At 32.9% G+C, this 20,970-nt stretch overlaps 1 protein-coding gene across 2 annotated transcripts in view; it reads left to right on the forward strand.

The window, feature by feature from the left end:
• The window catches only part of LOC111089282 (transmembrane protein 245-like), a 45,604-nt gene extending 25,045 nt beyond the window's left edge, over positions 1-20,559 (forward strand). Inside the window, exons 8-13 of one of the 2 annotated variants that reach the window (XM_022401493.1) lie at positions 1,363-1,467; positions 2,774-2,950; positions 12,959-13,183; positions 18,318-18,440; positions 18,734-18,865; positions 20,114-20,199. In XM_022401493.1, the coding sequence (XP_022257201.1) occupies positions 1,363-1,467; positions 2,774-2,950; positions 12,959-13,183; positions 18,318-18,440; positions 18,734-18,775 (672 nt within the window). In that variant the 3' untranslated portion in view covers positions 18,776-18,865; positions 20,114-20,199. Of the gene's footprint in view, positions 1-1,362; positions 1,468-2,773; positions 2,951-12,958; positions 13,184-18,317; positions 18,441-18,733; positions 18,866-20,113 lie in introns of both variants that reach the window. The other variant, XM_022401492.1, reaches the window with a different exon arrangement.
• Positions 20,560-20,970: the final 411 nt, after the last annotated feature.

Genomic DNA, 20,970 nt, shown 5'->3' on the forward strand with positions numbered 1-20,970 from the left:
GGTCTCTTGCACCGCACAGCATCACGTAGGTGACAGAGGACATCCCTGTAGTACTCTTTGGTGATTGTTTGACCCTGTGGTGCATACTCGTGGTGTATCACACCGTGGGAGTCAAAGAAAACAGTCAGCATCACTTTGACGTTGCTGCGCACTTGGCGGGCCTTCTTTGGTCTTAGTGACGTGGAATGCTTCCACTGTGACGACTGGGATTTAGTTTGCGGGTCGTATCCATACACCCAAGACTCGTCACCAGTGATTATGGTGTTCATGAAGTCGGGGTCACTGTTTGTGGAGTCCAGCATGTCCTGTGAGACTTCAACACGAAGTTCCTTTTGCTCCGCCGTAAGCAGCTTCGGCACGAATTTCGCCGCCACTCTCTTCATAGCCAAATCTTCGGTCATAATGGAATGTGCCGAAAAAGTGCTGATGCCCACCTTTTCCGCAATTTCTCGGATAGTCACACGACGGTCCCACATCACCATTGCATTCACTTTGGCAATGACCTGGTCATTTCGGCATGTTGATGGCCGACTGGAGCGTGGCTCACTCTCCACCGTTGTGCGGCCGTCTTTAAACCAGTTGTACCACTCCTTAATCTGTGTGATGCCCATAGCATCGTCACCGAAAGCCGTCTGAATCTTCCGAATGGTTTCCACCTGGCTGTCGCCCAGTTTCTAGCAAAATTTGATGCAGTAGCGCTGCTCCAGTCGTTCCGTCATTTTCCTTGCAATGAAAAACTGATGAGAGCACTACACACTACCTCACTCAATGGCTGCTTGCCAAAAACTGATGCAATCAACAAGCGGGAAAAAATTCACGCATGTGCACGAAGGTTCAAGGTCGGCTCATGCAAGCGCGCTTGATTCAAATCCATCAGGTTATCACAAAAAAAATAAGGTCGGATACTTTTCTCACAGGCCTCGTAACTGTTGAACAATGGTATGCTGTTATGGTATCTTTACTTGTGATATTTTGTGCTTTGTAAGGTGTGCATTACTACACTGTGTACATGACTATTTTCGTTGCCACCTCCATGTGTTATTACACATATATGCACATTTATATTTATTATATTTTCTTTAAATATAATGAAGTAATGCATACTTTTCTTGTAGGAAATGCAAAATGTGGTATTTATTTAAAATTGTTTCTTTGTGGTAACAAATGTTAAAGTTTTATCATTCTGACTTGTTTTTTTTGCAGCACAAATGCTCAGTAACTGATTAGATCATTGCTATTTTATGCTAGAGTGATGCAAAATGCTTGTGTATGCTCTTTTTATGTTTTTTAGATCAGTTTTAGGTGAAAGTGATATTTTGATAAAGAGCATTTATAGAAGTGTAGTTTATTTATAAATTGCAGTTCAGCTCTTGGATTGAAGGATCCATAGATACTTTTTCAAGTATAACAGTGATGATTATTCTTCTGATTGTCATGACCATTGGGTTTTTATTCTTGGCTGTACAGGTATGCTTTCTTTTGTCCATGTGAAATTTAACAAACTATACATTAAACAACTAGAAACTCCTGAAAACTTACCACTGTACTTTCTAGGACTTTCAGAGCTTTTATTTGTTTCCCTTCATGTTTTGAATTTTTTTTTTTAAGTATTTAAATTTTGTTATCTTTACAGTAATTAAAATATTGTCCTGCTCAGCTAATTTGCTCTTATTTTTTTAATACAACCCATCTTCTAATCTGTTGATATGTTGCAGCTTAATGATATTATACTGATTGTTCCCTCTGTCATTCAAGTCTCTGTTTAAACCAAATGTACAGGAAGGTATATTGTAATAATGTAATCAAGTAAATGTATAGAGATGCATGTTAATGTAAGTTTCAACAAAATTATTCATAATTATCCAATCAGTATCTAATATTTCATTTAAATTATTTATTGAAGTTTAATTATAACTCAAAAGCTAGATATCACTTGAGACCCTGAAATCTTTTTTGATATTTACGATGAGAGGGGGGGGTGTTATCTTTCAATAAGATGTCATAAAGTTCCTAAATGAGGGAATGTCTGGTTTTATTAGTTAGGTTATTGTAGTCACCTATGTAAATTTTTTGTCACAGAGTAATAAGAAAATTAAAATTTTAAATCTCATCATATTTGCAAGCTTCTTCTACGTTACTGATTACCGAAAAGAAAAAAGAAATATATAATTTTTAAGACCTTATGTTGAACAGAACATTATTTCTGCTACCATTAAAGCTACCAAATATTAATATATCACCATTCATGAGTTTTTAACATATTATTTGTATTGTTTTACTGTTTTCATCTTGCATTTTTCCTTTATCTAATGTTGTTCAACATTTTTGCCATAAGGTATTAAACAAAGCAGAAATTGTAGTAATTTACTATTAACATTTAACAAAAAGATATTTACCAAATTATTAAAAAAATTATACACTTCAGTCTAAAAGATTAAACCAAAGTTGAACAGAAATCAGTAAGGTTATAAAACTATTGTATTTCAGCATTTATTGATATATTTTAAGGCTATGATTATTTTGTTATTATTTATATCAATCAAGTAAGTTTTGAGGGGCAGTCTTTGTAAGTTTATCTTTCACAACATTAAAATGATGTTACAGTATGTCTTTAGAAATAAAATAGGGAATGTATGACCATAAAGGACCTCTGTAAGAGTTTTATACATGTAATGTTCTTGGATGTTCTAATGTAGACAAGCTTTTAATTATGCACAACTTTTTTACTTATTTCTTGTGTAAACATATAATTTGTAGTGAAAATTATCAATAGGTGTATGGGGAGACTGTGCAACTAGTAAGAGTAACCAAAGAAATAGTGAACAAAACTATTCTCAGTAAGCCAATAGTTCAACAGTATTTGCCACAAAACATGGAAGCTGTTCATGAAAAACTGAATGTTGTAGTAGATCATGCTTATGACTATGGAAAAAAAGGGATTAATAGAGTGGTATGTATCATGAAGCCTTGAAAAACCTTATGTATTTATGATATTTTTATAAACTTACAACTTCTGTAATTAAAAAAATATTTTTCTCTTGACAAAATTCAAATCTGTTTTCAAACCAGCTGCTCTTATATTTCTATAAATTTATCGTTTGATTTGTTGACTAAAGACTCATATGAAAAACTGATTATTTATCCTAAAAACCATGAAAATCTAGTGAAATAGAAAGTTAAATTATTTAATCATTTCATTTATATAAAGAAATGAAAAAGCAAAAAAAAAAATTAAAACTGTATTTTTCATTCATTAGAAAAGTGTTTGTGTGTTCTAAGTCATAAACTGAAATTTATGAATCACTGAAAACCTTTTCTTGTTGAGTTGCTGTTATGTATCAACTTACCCATAATTCTATTTTCTTTCAAGCTCCGTCTGACTTCTTGCACACGTATCAAGAAATCTTGTATCATCTCTGCCTACGTGCCATATTTTAGACTTTTTTGTTGACAGTAATGCTTTTAACTTCACTATTAATTCTAAACTTGACATAAATTCTGATGCTAATGCTTTTACAAACATTGGGAGTTCTATTACTTCTTTGGAAGCCTCTCTCATCTATTATGCCTGTAACATGCAAAGAGATCCTGTGGCTGCATTGTCAGCATTCGTTGATCAATATATTTGTGCCATTAATGATGAATAGTCTGCTGGTGTCTCAAACAAGTTTACCAATCATGTGGATGCTCAAATTGTAGAATGCTCACCATTTACTCATGATTTTGAACAAGATCAATCTTTTGCTCATGCCTGCTTGCCTTCAGTGTTTGCAGAGCAGGATTTATCTGCTAGCCTTAATATTGAAGAAGCTTCTGCTGGTTTGATTTCTCTTTACTCTCAGGTTCTTTCTTAAATCTTGAAACAATTTCTGTTATGCACGAGGGTGCTAATGTCATGCTAAACAATTCAAATATTGAATATATATTTGTTTCACTTTCTCCTGATATTCAAGTTGATGATTATACTTTTGGAAACCAGCAAAATGTTAATAATTTTCACATTCCTTGCGGTTTTTACATGGGTGATATTTTAGGGAGGGTCACCTTCTACTACTTCTCCTAATATTAGTTCTCTGGTTCTTGATCTTCAGTTTAGATATTGAGGGGGGGGATATTTAATGAGTTCCTCTACTTTAACCCATCATCAATTTTGTGCACTATCAGTTGTCTTGTTTCAAGACTTTATTTTTTGCATAATTAATATTTTTTAATTGTTCTTATTCTTCTGATTCTTTTAGTCAAAATAAAATTTCTAACTTATACTCTTCATTAACTGCAAGTCTCACTTACATTCCTTTGACACTTTAGCCTGTCATGCTATATTTCAAGGTTTCAGCAATTTAACTGATCTCAAAAGAGCTGCTTTTCTACATTGTTTTGTTTTTGCAGGAAACTATTTTCCCATTTAAGAGAAGCAGGCCAACAGGAGCTGAGTAGGGTTTTAGTATCTCATTTGACTTCCCTTTTTGAAACAACCAGCAAGTACTATTTGTCCTTGTACCTTCTTTTCTTTGTTCTTTTAGAGTGACCAAATGTAAAAGCAGATGAGATGAGTCTTATTTACACGAGTGGATCCAAATGATTCCCATATCTGGACTGTTGGGTAGTCTTCTTGGATGACTTGTGGGATCCTTGACCTTGAGATCCTTTGGTTTGATAGATCCTTCACTTTGGTCTTTAATTTTCACCCTCCTCCAACTGTTCAACATCTGTGTTTTCCTCTTTTTTTCCAAACAGGAAGTCTCAAATCTTCTTGATAATGCAGCAGTCAGAATCGTTCCTAACACTTCTACGGGTTTTTATATCTGTTTCTTTGTTGTTCTGTAGAAAAGAGGAGACTAAGACCTATCATAGACCTCTCTCAACTCAGTCTTTAGCTGGAGAAGCTTCATTTAAAGATGAAAAACATATGATTGGTTTAGAAGTTTTTTCAATGTGGCTAATAGTTGATGAAGGTGGATATATATGATGTGTATCTTCATATTCTTATTCATTTGTTATCACATTATATTTTCTTATTTTTCTATATTGGAGTGGTTTATATCAGTTTATTGCTTTTTTTTTTTTTCAGTTTGACTTTAGCTTCATACAATTTTTGCCAAGTAGTCAAAGATCTTCATGATCTTCTTCTTTATTCTCAACACTTACTCAGTCTTTTACACAATTTCATTTAATCACCCAGTTGGCTACATCTTTTTGGTGGATCATCCAGAATTCCAAATCCTATTTAGTACCAACATATCATTTGTAACATCTAGGATTTTGCATCAACATGGTTCAATGAAATCTCCAGATGTCTCTTATGGCCTTACTAACTTTGGAGTCTTGTGTTCATACACTTCTGTCTTCCATCTTCCATACCTACTGCAGAAGACATCCTTTGTGTTTTTGGCTTCATTTCACAAAGTTGTTCCCATGTGACATTTCCAATGGAACCCTACTTCTCACTGGAGTCTAACCATTGATCCAATGTCTTGCGGTAAGTGTTTTAGTGAAACATATAGTTTATGACAGCATGAACTCCTTTACATCCTGATCCAACAGACCTTCATCTTTTCACAGATGTTTCACTCACAGGTTGGGTGCTATGTTGGGAAATCAGAGATTTTGAGTTGATTTGAATGAATGTTTGAAACAAGTTCTGAAGACATTGTGTTATACAACTAATAAGTGTCTTTTGGTATCAAGTGTATTTTTGGAAAACTGCATACGCACACATACACAACAGGAAAATATTATAGGATGATAAAAAACAAACAAACTTACAATAGAGTTACTATTTACATTCACTCTATGTGTAAAATAATTCACAATAAAGTTTAAATCCACACTAATGGAACAATACCAAATTTAAATGGAAACTAGTTTTGACATCTGAAGGTCACTTTAAGTTGAACCATATCCTGATGGCATATGCCATTCAAGGAAAAGAAACTTACGTTATAAAATAAGCAGTGTAGGTGTTTCTCTCACAAATGTTGGACTAAAGAGAACATGAAAAGTCGAAACTAGTTGTCATTTGAATTTGGTATTGTTCCATTAATGTGGATTTAAGCTTTAACACATTTTTCTTCTACTGTTTAGCAAATATTCTTTTGAATCTAACACTGTATTGTAGCATGCTTTGTTTTGAATCCATTTTAATAGTTAAAGATCACATACTAAGAGAATATGCTTGTATATTCATGATTAATTAATTTTTAAGGGAAACTATTATTAAAAAAAAATTAAATTGTAGTGTTGAATGTCTTGGCTGAATATATATAATTTTATGTAATCTCGTTCATATGTTTTCTTAACTGACATGGAATTAATCTTCTTTGTAAGAATCTATCTATAATGTGCATTCAATCTTGACAGAAAGGGAAGTTTGTCATGTTTGACTTTATTGCAGTTGTGTGTCAACCAAACATATTTGAATGCTTTAAAAGAGTTTGTGAGAACTGCGTATGAAAATAAACTATAAATAAATATTTCAAATTTGTATAGAAGTGGTGATACTTAATGTTAGACAGTCATTATACAAACATATTTACAGAAAAAATCCTGCATACTAGACTGTAAAAGAATAGTTTGAAAGATATTATAAAAAGACTAGAAATGCCATGTACAATACTTTTGAGTTAAATTATGCTATAAATAAACAAGCAATCACATTAACAGCTAAATTTTTCACATTTTAGGAAGTAAAATATAAGCAAATCTTCAATATGTTACTTGTACAATGTTTTTGACACATTATTTTTCTGGTATTCTATCAATTTATTTACAAAATATCTTTCCACATACAAAACAATTTTACCCTTAGGTTTTAACAGTTGAATTGCTAGATAGCTTTAAAACTAGCATGGCAAATAACAGTAATATCTATTGATGGTGGACAACCCTAAAAAAAGAAAAGCTTATTGGTGAAACTTAATTTAGTTATAGAATGCAAATTATTGTTTATTTGTTTGTTTTCAGTGCAAAGCTCTGCCTTGGGCTATCTGCAGTATGTTCACATAAAGAATCAAACTCTAGATTTTAGTGCTGTAAGTTTGTAAACTTGCTGCTTGTCACTGGGAAGCTTGGACATTATTAAAAACTTCTTAACAAAATGTGTAAAAATATAGATAATTATGAGCATAATGAAATGATTATATCATCCTTTTGGTGAAAGATCATATTACTTTAACCTTAGTTTATGGCAGATGTAACCTTGAAATTCTGTTAAGTTTTTCTGTTCCATTTTGTATCTTATGACCAATGGGGTATGGAAGCATACCATATGATTGCTACTCCCGTATCTAATATACAATTTTAACAATTATTCATATATGTAAATGTATGTAGTGTAATGTAGAACATCAAGGAAGTAGCTCAGTTCCTTTTGCCCTAGTTACATATTGTTCTGGATCATTCACCTTTCCTAGGAAAAATTTTCTATAAAGTTGTACATACTATGTGAAAATAGACAGTGATCTCTTCCATTAGCAGGTGTGATAGCTCAAGGATATATTTTTTCTTAGCTTTTGATGAAAATGTCCAACATTCATGTGGGTAGTGCATGCAGACAGAAAAATAGCAGCAAAGTTTCATGTACATGGTGCTATATTTTCTCAGTCTCAAACAGATTCTAACATTCTCAAATCAAGACACCATCTTTTTTGAATACACTATTTTAATTGTTTTTGTGATTTGAATAAAGATTGTTTTATTTCTTTAAACTTGGTTAAAGTCAAATAATTCAGATTAACTTCATGATACATTTTCTGTCAGACCTACTGTTAATCTGGAAAACCTATCTGATTGCTCTTAGGTGAATTCAGTTACCTTGAGAATACCACAGAGTAGGTAGAAAGGAGAAAAGTTTGATATCATGACCATAGGATTTGTTTTTGTGAGGCTGATATTGAATAGGTGTTGTTTATAAGAGTTGTTGAAAATATGGGTAGTATGGCGGGTCTGATATTCAATGGGCACAGTCTGTACAGGGCTTCAAGACTGATGAAATAGATTGTCCAACCTAATCTTTGGTCAGAACCATCTGAGACCAGTTGACTGTGACTGGAGGAGCCACTGATGGATGAAGTCCACCAGCCAAGCTTTTTGCTAGCTGGTCAGACGGCATCAACTGGTGAACTTAGCAAACCAAGGGATACTTGTGAGCCTCTTTTGGATAGGAGGTATACTGCCAGGGTCACCACCAGTGACAGCAAAGCCTGGTGCTTTACAGTACTGATGGGCAAACTGCACACAGTAATTCACCATTCTGCCAATTAAAGACAGGGATCTAATGCTCATCAGGATGTAGGGGTACCTAAGAATACCCACTACAACAGTCCTGATGTTTAGGAATATCAACCTGGTGTTGCTTGAGAGTTTTATTTTGCAGTCACAGGTCCTGTGATTGAGATGAAGCAGATCTTGCCTCTTGACATTTAAGGGTGTATCTAAAGAGAACCTATATCATTTTTTGAAGTCTTTCAAATAAGTTACAGCTTGGAATGGCTGAACTTGGGAACAGTTGATGTAATACTTGATCTTGAGATTGGATAATCAAGCACTTGATTGTATTGAGCATGGAGCAACTCTGAGACTGGGACACAGTAAGAGCCACATTGCATTAACAGTTCGACCTGGTGGAATATAATGCTATCCATCATACTGTATTCAAAACTTGAAAGAAAAGTCACACACATAGTTTGGCCACATATGTGGATGACCCGTGATATTCACATGGTACAGCATACTCTGCAATGCCTTTATAAAACCACGAGGATATCCTCATAGATAAGTTCTTTAAGAAGTTACATGGTGAGTTAATTAAGCATCATATGAGTGTGAAAGACATTTTCTCCATAATGGAGGCAGTTTCTAGTACCACAAGAGTTCAGAGTTGTAACTCAGAGCTGGATCGTGGTTTGTATGTGCCTTTGAAGATAAAGAGGTGAGATATAGAGTTATTTAATGATACAGGAACTGCTAGGATACTGGTTGATCTTGCTATATATCAACCACTCTGTGTGAAGCCACAACTCTGGCCAGTTAACAATTACTTTATTCTTGTGACTGGTGACAGACTAGATGTGAATGGAAAGAGACATCTCTAATTTTGTCTATGTATAGTCAACCATAGAAGAAGGGTAATCATAACCAATCTTGGCTTTTTCATTGGTAGCTTTGGGATGAACATACTATAAAAATTATTATTCAGTTTTGTCTGTGCAACGGGTGAACTGCATTTCCATGAGAAAGTTATCCAATACCAGTGATATGAGACCCAGAACAGTGTACAGTGGTTATTTCTTGGTTTTCTGTGGATGAGGTCTAGTGCATTGATGCCATATAATGTGATGATAAAGCCAATGAATATAATGCTCTGTTTTCTGTCCAGAAAGCAAGCAACATTAGCTCAATTAGTAATCTGTTTGAACAGGAATGAAGCCTTAGTTTTGTTTTTGTATAGGCAGATGATTATATAACTTTCCAAAGGAATGGTCATCAGTATTGTGAAACATGTGGAGATGACTGAGACTAATGATATTGCTACTGTTGCTTCTGTCACTCCATGTTCAAGATCAATTATGTGGTTGCTGACAAATCTGAGGCCACTGGTTGAGGACTGTGCAAGCAATCTGGACTTAACATAGTGACAGAAGCTTAGTGATTTGTTGGTTGAATATGCCAATGTATTGATGAGACTAGGTTGCTGATCGAGTTGAATAACATTAACTCACCATCACGTAAATACAGGTGATGCATGTCCAACTAAACAACCACTTCTCTGGAGAATTAATGATATAGTTATATTTGAAATACAGTGGATGTTAAAGAATGGAATTATACACCCTTCAGAGAATGCATGGTCATCTCTAATAGTGATTGTCAGGGTGCAGATTAATGTCTGGAAACATATGAAGGAGCCTAATGTTTCAACACTTTAGACCTGGCATCGAGAATCTGGAAAGTCGAACTAGATGATGAGCAGATCTAAGACTGTTTTCAGCATTTGAGGTTTTGGTCATGCCATTCAGCTTGTATAGTATGTCCACCACTTTTGTAAGGCTGATGGAGCTTACACTGCAGGGGCTGTAATAAGAGAGATAGCTGGTCTACGTGATGATGTCTTTATGTTTGACCTTACATTTGAGTCAGCTACTGAAAACTTGAGTATGATACTTTGGAGAATAAGAAACTAGGAAAGTGTGTACTTGTGCATGGAGACAGAATTTCTTAGTAATATTTTGGGTAGAGGTGGAGTCTCTACTGACCTTGTGAAGATTGCAGCATTTTAAGACATGCCTTAACCTGTGATCAAACAAGAGTTATATGGTTTCCTTGGTTTTGCATTTGTCATTGTTGATTTGTGGCAAACCCATCCAGATCACCTCACCAATGTCTTTTCTCACTAAAGCTGATGTGCATCTGAGATGGACTGAGAAATGCCAGCAAGCATTCTATGTCTCTAAAGCATACTTTAGTTGAACTCTAGTGTTGGCATATCCATGACAGGACTGTAAGTTCTTGTTGACATTGATGTCAGAAATAATGGAATTGGAGCAGTGTTACTGTGATTGCAGGATGGTGTAGATACTGTACAAGAAAGAAAGAACTGATTACATCTGTGGTATTTATCAAAAACTACTGACATTACCTGTATGTTAGAAAGTTCACCATTTAGGTGGATCATGCATCACTGAAGTGCTTTATAAGCTGTAAATTCTGGAAGGAATAATTGCATGTTGGATTACAATGTAGCAGGAATATGACTTTATTGTATGGAATTGTCTGGGACAATAACATAGAAATGCCAACAGATTGTATGACTGCATGGTATGATTGTATTCATTCATTAAATGCCCTAACTCTGGACATCACCTGTGAGTTAAAGCCATTTCTGCCATAGTTACATTAACCCATATGCTAGATGAAACCACAAGTGGTTGGATATCACAATTAACACTTCAGGAGGTCCAGGAAGAGCAATTAAAGGATCCAGATCTAGTGTAGGTACTTCTTGCTGTGCAGCAAGTTAAACTTATCCATCTCAGATTGAGGAATTTAGGGTGGATGCACATAAACTGTGGCATTTGTACAAGCAGCTACAAGTACAGGAAGGTGTGCTGTACAATTATCAACCACTAAGATGTGGTTCTGAATCTATTTTATAACTAGTTGTCCCCAGAGCTCTGATGCAGGAAATTCTTCAGACTTTGCATAACATAAAGACTGGAGGATATCAAGGTATTACATTTACTTGTGCTAACACTACAGTGGTTCTACTGGTCATAATTGAGTTGAGATGTTAAGCAATGGTGCAAACATTGTATGGATGTGCTGCCAGGTGGAAAAACTGACATTAACAGGTTAAACTCTAGCAGAGAATTGTTGGATCTCCTTTACAGAGAATAGTCCTTGATATTGCTGATTCTCTGCATTTGATTGAGCAAGGTAAATAGTTCAAAATATTTTTTAAGCACACAGTTTTAATCAATATTTTTTTAACATTGTTTCAGTGCAAGGTGCAGTCAAAATACATAGCAGTGCATGCTATGAGTGTAAAGCTGGAGGTAAAAAGTAACAACTACACAATGTTACTTTATAGTCCTGTAACTTGTATCTGAAAAGGAGTCTAATAGGAATGCAATGTGAGTGTTAATAGATACCCATGATCAGAAGTTAGAGGTGGTTACTTGTGCAATGAATTATTTGTTTTGGTTGTGTAGGAACCAGAATATGCAGTCTCAACCTCATTGTTTGCATAATAATCAGGCAGTTGTGAAGAGAATGTGGCTGAGTTATGGGATAGCTGTGTTAACCATTTTCATGGCAATAATGACGATGGGCAGCACAGGCGATTGTTGGTTGAGTACAAGACCAGTTGAAGCCTGTGACACCAAGACATTTATAGCTGAAAGGGATACATTGTTTATAAACAGCATACATGTGAGTACATGTAATTCACTAGGAATATCATTTGACCACGACAATATTTTTAGCACTTTGTGTTTAAAAGTAATTTAGAACAGAGAAATGTTGTAGCTCAGCCATTACAGCTTTAAACTACATTTCTAGCTGAACTTCTCACTAATTAGAATTATTTTTATGTTACATTTTCAATCCTGACTTTATCGTTTATGATCAGGTTTTTAGCCCTTCTGGATATCGTGTCTTCAACGAGCAACTTCTGTTACCTTTTCATTCTTATTCTTAATCTCTCTCTGTTTTTATAACACAACACAGAAAGGTAATTTACATGTCCTGAAAAGAATAGCATCATAGTTTCATTATATAATGCTATTTTTTTCTCATTATGGAACACATTCTCAGGTTCAGCAACTTAATTGTCAAGGTGTACAGGTTCTTAATAGATACACAATGAGCTCTTTTCCACCTAGATGTAGTCCTTTATAAATATACTCTTTTAGATATTTTTGTGGTTTGGAAAAATATTATTTCATTTTGTTATACATTGCATACAATCTCTTTCATTTCTTCAAATTCATTTAAAGTCAAACAATTCAGATTTTCTCAGTGGTGCATTTTCTCTTAGAACTCTTGTTATTCTGGGAACCTACAGTGTCACTATTACAAGAATAAATGCCACATCAAGAAGAAAACCAGTAACAGTGTCTAGGTATAACCAGTTTCAACTTAAACTGGAAAAATTCTATACTTGCCCATCCTCGTTGGCTAGGTTATCTATACACTTTATGCAAGCCATATGATCATAACCGTATTTGTTGTTTCTGAAAATTATATAAAAATAACTTCATCATTTTTGTTCTAAGCCAAGAAAAAATGATATGTATATTAAGTGGATAAAATTGTCAATACATCATTTTAATATACAGAAATAATTGTAGCTATCATTGAGGTATGGGTTGAACTTAGAATAAAATGAGCAGTTCACCCTTAAGTACTGTACAGTTAGCCATCAAGTATATTCATATTACTGTGTTTCTTATTTTAAAAGGTATACAAATTTGTTGGTGATGAAGATGAAAAACAGTCAGCTTTGACTGAGAAACAGCTCTCAGATATTTGGGATCAACTTTATCAGCTGTGGTTGGTTAAATATTCAGGCACTAGCGAAGTTGAAGAAACAATAACATGGAGTACTGTGTTAGATGGTCTATCAAATCTTGATATGACTCCCTTTGTGAAATATGTGAAGAACAATGTGATGGTTGTGCTAAAGGTATGCTAGATATAAGATAATTTGCAGATAGTATTCCCATTGGCAATGTCAAATGCAAGTGTTATAATTATAATAGTAAACAGTGAACATAATTATTGTTGTTCTTTTTGATATAACACCCAACCAGTTCCCAAGTGGCTCAGTAGTAAGAGTATGAAAGCTTTGGGTACCCGTTTTGGGCACAGCACAGAAAAAAAAGCCCATCATGTAGCTTTGCACTTAACAACAAATAAAGAAACAAAACATCCAACTAATTTACTAAAATGCCTGCATTGTAGGAATTAAACTAAATAGTTATTTTTGTGTTCTTCCGCGAACATGAATTTATATGAAACATAAGTTAAAGAAAGAAGAATGTTATTACACATCTTTCGCTGTTCTGTAACAATTCGAACATAACACACTTTCACAGTGAGTATGTTTTAATGTATAATCTAAGTATGTTGAAGTGATTTCTGTCAGTCCAATCATTCTTTAAATGAGAAACTGTGATATGGAAGTACAATAGTGTGTCATATCTAAACAAACATGTCGCAGTAACATAATTTACAGAATTTCGGAGTTAACTTTCATAAGATTAAAAATTTTTTATTTGTAAAACTGAGATAAATAAGTTGTTTTAAAATATAGTATAGGTTACATTATAAAGTGAATGCTGAGATTCATCATAAAAGTAGCAGATAGATGAAACTTTCTGACAGTGTGAACAAGGTCAGTTGGGAAAGTCCAGATGTTTTAAAACTTTCAAAGAAAATAGCGCAAGATGAAATTATTTCACTCTTTACATACAAGTAGATGTATTATGTGATATTATATATAATATTTCAAGTCAGTAATTCCACATTCAAGATAAGCAAACATTATTTTGGGGCATAAATAAAAGTTAGTTGAAAGCTCTAAACTTTTTCTTTGCAGTTCAGAATACTTCTCTAAGTTTCATTATCACATGATTAAATCACTATGATTGATCTTAGTGTTAAGTTCCCCTATCCACTTAAGCCTTTGTGTTAGTCTTTTAAACAATTCCTTAATATCAGTTAAGGACAATGTTTTTGGCTTTATGTATGTGTATAACCAGTACTAACTAATGAACAGTTTAGCATTCTTTATAGCAAGAACTGTTTAAGCTTGCCTTTTCAAAAGGACTGCAAATATGCAATGCAATATGTAGATCATAACTAAAAGAAGATATGAAGCCTAGTAACCTTACTTTTTGTAGTGTAAAATATTAGAATATTAGGCAGTGTTTGGTACCCACATTGCTGGATGAGAGTGTATATACATTATAATGATTTTTTTGGTTAAAGGCTCCACATAAAAATTCAAAAGTAGTCTTGAATTACCTTAGGTGATTTGTTGCAGATGATTTTATTGTGGCTTCTTAAGTTTATAAAGTCACATATTCAACTATACAATAATATGAAATAGTGTAAAAATAAAGAAATATGAATTCATATATGTATTCTTAAATTTTTTCAATTAAAAAAATTGCAAATGTGTATTTTCTCAAGTGATTTTGCATTCTTTCTATGTGGTTATATATTTTTCTTCATGGTTTTGTGTATTGTGATTAATATCAACTTCTGATTAAAGCAAGCTAAATATGGAAATAAAAACTCAAATTATATTCCTAGTATATGAGCATGACTAATTAATCATAGTGTTCAGACTATATTACTTAGAATGATTAGAATGCAATGTTTCATTAGTTGGGTACCATTGTTGTTAGCAATATTTTGGGCCATAAACTCAGTAATATCTCGCAAGGTTTGGCCAGATCAAGAGACTTAGGTAAGTCCTAATTCCATATACTAAGTTAACAGTGCAGAATAATCATTATAATAAAATAATCAATATAAAATTTATTTTTTGGTAAGAGTAGTGCAAGATATTTCAATGAATGTGAGCTGAAATACTTATGAATGGATGAAATTAATAATAGTAAATTAAATTCACATGTTAACTTTGCTTCTTAATAGCTCTGTGTAAGACCTCATTTGCCAGTTGGCAATTAACCAAGTTCCTTGTAATAAGTATAGCTTGTGACTTCCAGAAATAGAAAGGTGTCTTTTCTGTTGGTAAATTGAGTAATGGCCTGAGATTTCCCTACCTAAGCATTCAAGCATGACGGGATGGAGGTTATGTGTAAGAGAGTGAAAGAAGTGTGTGAACCTGGTTTAAATTATTGAATTTTTCTTGTATTAAAAGACAGGATTTCCCCGGTTGGGCAAACTTTATGCAGTATTTTGTAGGACTATTAGATTTTGCAGAACTTAGATATTTTAAAGAGACTTTGGTAACACTTGTAACTTTTGTTTTAGCTTTATTTTAATTTGGGTTTAGTTTTATACATAATGTTGTAGCTTACTGAACAGGGGGACAAACACTGGACTGTTGAGAGAGAGCTCACTGAAGTTTCACTTCCTTTCTTTTTCTTGCCAGTCAAACATGCCTCATTTTCTGATACTTGTGATTGTGTTTTGATAGTGTGAACAAACATTTTTGTTTGCATGCCTTTATTGTTGTGAAGTTTTTCTTCTAGATAGTAATGGTTATAAATTGGGGAGATCAATACACTCCTAAATCTAGTATTTTCTGAACCTCTCTGAGGGAAAATTGTTGCACAGGAAATACCACAGAGTAGTAAGGCAAGGAAAATTTTGGTACTGTGGCCAAGGATATTGGTATTGTGTAGTACTATATTCTTTCTGGGAGGGTTTAGCAGCCACATTTGTAAAAGCTGTTATAAGTACTATGGTTGTCTTACATGAATATGGTTTTCCCTACAAGAGAATGGGTATACAACCTGGAGGGGGATAAATCTGATGTCAGAACTGAATGGTTTGCAGGAAGGGTGGTTAGATGAAAGGGAAGTCCTCTCCATGATCTAGGACTTTTGCTGATGCTGCAGAGGTTCCTCTCCACCATTAATCAGCACCTAATAACTAAAGATGGATAGTGAGGAGAACCAGTGCACCTAGAAGGGCTTACAAAACTCTCAACCTCAGATTGAGCCCAAGCAATATGAAAACCTGAATGATCGAAGACTGTTGGAATGGTCCACAACTAAATGGGGCAGCCTCTACAGAACCCTACTAAGCCACTATTACATTACTACTACTACTACATTTACTTTCCATTTCAGCTAGGTACTCAAACAGAAAGGTCATTCTTTGTGTGTTCCAAGTTGATACTTAGTATCTGACCCCCCTTTTCACAAGGATTGTGGTATTCCTAATATTTTTCTCTTTTTTTTTTTTCTGGTAGTTTGTGTTTGTTTGTTTGTTGTTTTTGTTTTTGCTTTATTTGTGGCATTTTTCCATTCTCTTCTGTCCTCCTCCCCTATTCTAACACAGTGTGGTGTGAAAGATAAAGACACATCTAGACATTACATTTTTCAAATAGATTGTGGTTCAGATAATTAGTTATTTGTTGAATTATTATCCCCCTTTTGTCCATCACTAAACTAGTCACTGGATTCATTTTTTTTATGACTTATTCCAATGGATTTGGTATCATTACAGTACTAGTACTCTCTAGGGAGTAAGAAAAATCATTAGACATGTTTTTTATCTAAGGTTTATGAAATGTTTTTAATTTCATTATATGAATGAGTCATAAAGGTATGCTTTGGAAAAAGGATATAGCACAAAAGTGATGCAAAATAGCTTCAGATGTAATTTATTTTAATTTGTTAACATTTTGAAATTATGTTTTAGCATACACTCAGTACCTATTGGCATGAAAACTAGTACCCTGTAATGTTGTAAAAGTATGTTTTTTAGATTTGCTTAAATCATTGTCATTTGTTTTCCTTATATTTTTTGATAACCAAAATAAACTTGTTGAAAAAATATATATATATATATATAGACTGAAATACATTTATAGCAGGTTCATTTACATTTGTGCTTGAAATATTTATATAAAAACATATTTTATATTGTGAAAGAATAAGTCAATATCTTGCAATTAAAAATTCAACTAACTTTTTTTTGTTTTATCATTACAAAACCAGTAAAGAAGGTAATGAGCATGCCTATCCATATCCTTTTGGCATTGGGGTAGTAGTGTAGTTTTTGAAATCTGTGTGAATGCAGCATTTTTTATGTCAAAACAGAATTCCTATTCATAATGCCAATCAGTCATCATGAACAGGTTTTAAATATCAAATATCATGAGATTCATCTTCAGGGATAACATGCTTAGCTATCTTCCAGGCACACTCAATTGCAGTGAATTAGTAAAAGTCCAACTTCTCTCTCATTCAAACTTAGTGAACTAGTAAAAGTCCAACTTCACTCTCATTCAAATATAAATGCTAATACTGACACTGATTATGAATTAATTACAAATAAGATATAAATTTATATATAGATGAAAAATATATTATGAAATGCATGATATTCATTAAAGTTGTAAAATCAGATGTTTTTTAAAACACATTTAAACTGAATGCTCAGCTTCTTGATCTAAGATTAAGTTTTAGATCTTTGCAGTTACTAATATCTTTAGTTCACTCGAGTTTACTTAACATTATTTTAGTATCATATTTTTGCTATGTTTAATGGCTAAGAAAAACAAAGTGTGTGGATTTTAAAATAATGGAAATGACTGGATTTTAAAATTTTAAATTACTGATGACCAGTAGATTGCTATTATCAATTTTAAAACATCTGTGAAGAAGACAAAAATAATGTTGCCGACTACTTTATTAAGTTTCGTGGGATGGATGGCAGCAGAGCTTGCTACCATAACAGTTTCATTTTTCAGTACCATTTTTATTATTCTTTCACTTTCTTTCCTGCTATTGACATGTTTATTTAATTTTAACTCATGTTACATTTCTTTCCCCAGCTTTACTTTTCTTTTGCATTTCATTTCCTTTCTATGTTTCCCTTTAATAAAAAAAAGAAAAAGTTCTAGATCTGAGATCTGATCCATATTACCTCCTGATTATGTATGCGTTTTATGGTTTAATTTGTGATAAAACTGTTGGTTCATAAGTCAAAATTATTGTGATTTGTATCTAAGTGTATTTATTTGATGAAGAGTTAAAAGTAAAAACTTAAAATCATGTATTAGCTGTATCTGATGGTATATTGCAAGATATTCTCTGTTTTTCTTTCTTTAGTTTTTGAAGTCATGTTGGATATTTGTAAAAGAAAATCTGGCTATAGTTTTTCGCCTCTTTCGATCAATTCTAAGAATGCTATTTCATAGTACCAGAGCAATTTTAAACATCATTATTGGCTTGGTAAGTTTTAATTTGATTGAATCTTTTTTTTTATGTCATTCATGTAATTGCAAATTACTAATTAAGTTTCTGTTAATGTACATTAAATTGCTTATAAGTTATTTTTGTAGACTTTGAGCTGTGTTTGAATTCAGTATTTATATATTTATATTTAAACTGGGTTCCTGTTCTTAACATCATTTCAATCATGATAAGAACAGGTTTCAGAAAGATAACGTACTGTAAAGAACTAATTTTCTTTATCATGTGAATGCCTTACTTGAGTTTCTTTAATGTTTAACTACTTGATATAGGGAGGAGAAAGTTCTATGAAATATGGTGCTCGTATGGGGTGACCACTATTGCTGGTTGTTTATAAAACTTAAGTGGAAGAACTGGAGAACAAAACTGTATATGTGATCAATGCACTTCTTAAACAGGTGGAGGTATGTTTTGTCTGGATTCCTGGTTAAGATTCTCCCCTATGAAGATTTTAATTCAACATCTAAATAGCTGAATCCTAAAGTTTAGTTTGTCATGAAGACTTGTATCATGTATGAAATCAAGCATCCTGAAAAGTATGCTGATTTCAACTAACTGCACCTGTAACAAAGAGAAACAACACTGCAGAAGTGAAACATTAGGAAGTTTTTATTTATGGGAATCACTAGCCTAAACAACGTATCTGTGAAATATAATATGTTCCAAAGATGTAGTAAACTAGTATTTTCATTACATTTTGTCTTCCATAATGTCTTTTTCCAGAAGAAAAACTGCAACAACTTCTGAAAAACTTAATAACTGTGCACAGGTCTGAAATGCTTTGAACTTTTTTTTTAAAAATAAAAGCCCAAGGAATTGAAGAAAAAAAATGTATGTAAAATAAATTGTGATTGTAGTGAAATATATAATTAGGAAGCAGAATGTTCACTGTATATTGTATACAAAAATATTTTTTTCAAACATTCTTACTTCAAGTTCAGTAATGTGACTTTGTTGAACATTTCAAGACATGAAACCAATTATCATCACTAGAAGACATATTTGATCATTATCATAATTTCTGAAGGATAAAAAAGATGCTTTAAAATAGTACTACATATCCTGAAGCACAGTATGTACCTGGTAGAAGACTAAACAGAGATTGAGTCTTGGAACAATTCTACATTATCATATTGTATTGACCATATTGCTTATTTTATGTTTGTACTGTGTGAATGCCCATGTACATTTTAATTTTTCCTCTATTATTTTTCAGTAGCACTTATTTGTATTACGCATCATGGGGTACATGGATAGGTTTGATTTTTAACTTATTCAAGTAGATTCTTAAAGAAATAGTAAACTTGAAGTATACTCATGTTTGTTATTATCTGTTCATGATAAGAGGACGATATTTTAGAAAGGTTATTTTCCTATGATTTCTTTATTTCAGCTAGAAAGTCTAAGCTCAAGTTTTGAAGAGATTGAGAAAATTGATATACAGTTGTTTTGGAGTCTCTTTTTTTAATATTCTAAATAACTGTTGTTCTACAGAGAAATTATGATTTATTTTTGTTGAAAATGATAGTAAAACCTGAAAAAATTCCAATTTTTAGTAGTCCAATGTTTGAGGTAATTGTAACCCATTTACTCAGAAATTGATTGATATGATTTTGATGACTGAAAAAAATCCTACAGTATTTTTTTTTTAGGTTATATTTACAACGGCCTTATTTTACTTATTGTCAATTAGTGGAGAGACATACAAACCAGTGGAAGTAATCAGTATACTGGTACCTTCAAGTGAAGAAGGAAACAGAATGGGTAACATGATGAAAAGTGCAATCCAGGGAGTATTTCATGCTTCTTTCAAGAAAGCTACAATCTATGCATTATACACATGGTTAATTCATACCCTTTTCCAGGTGATGCTGGTTTACATGCCAACAAGTATGACTTTTGTTTTTATATTTTGGCTGAAAAAACTTATTTTTAATTGAAACTGGTTTACATGTAAGTTAACTATTTTTCCATATTTTACCTTCTTTGCATAGGGCTTTGCACCTTGGCATAACCTTGACCATTTACAACTCTTGTTACAAAGTGATATTGAATATAAATGTAAAATAATTTTTGTGATCATCAGGCAGGCAGTAGCACTGCCTATGTAGGGATGGCTGAGATTGTTCATCAAAATGGTATTTTGAATATCTTCTCAATTGATCATCAGAACTTTACAATACTGTATAGTGTTTCTTTTTATAACAATATCTATGTAACGACTGAGTCACAAATTCTGGGAATGTCTGTAATTATCATAGCAAAAAGTTTGAATTTCTTATTATTCTTTCTTCTGTTTCTTTTTATTACATAATAACTCAAAAACAAATCAATGGTATCAATGAAATTCACCAAGGAGACATAGGTTTAAAGGAATTATCCATTTTTATAAGTATTATAAATAACTAGTAGTAATTTAAAAAAATCTAAATTCTGATACAGTCTTACCTTCTCTCACAAAAAGCTATCCTTATGTTCGTCTGCCCTCTAAGCAGTGCCAAAAAATGTT

Source organism: Limulus polyphemus, unplaced genomic scaffold (assembly GCF_000517525.1).
Source record: "Limulus polyphemus unplaced genomic scaffold, Limulus_polyphemus-2.1.2 Scaffold5780, whole genome shotgun sequence".
Taxonomy (NCBI): domain Eukaryota; kingdom Metazoa; phylum Arthropoda; class Merostomata; order Xiphosura; family Limulidae; genus Limulus; species Limulus polyphemus.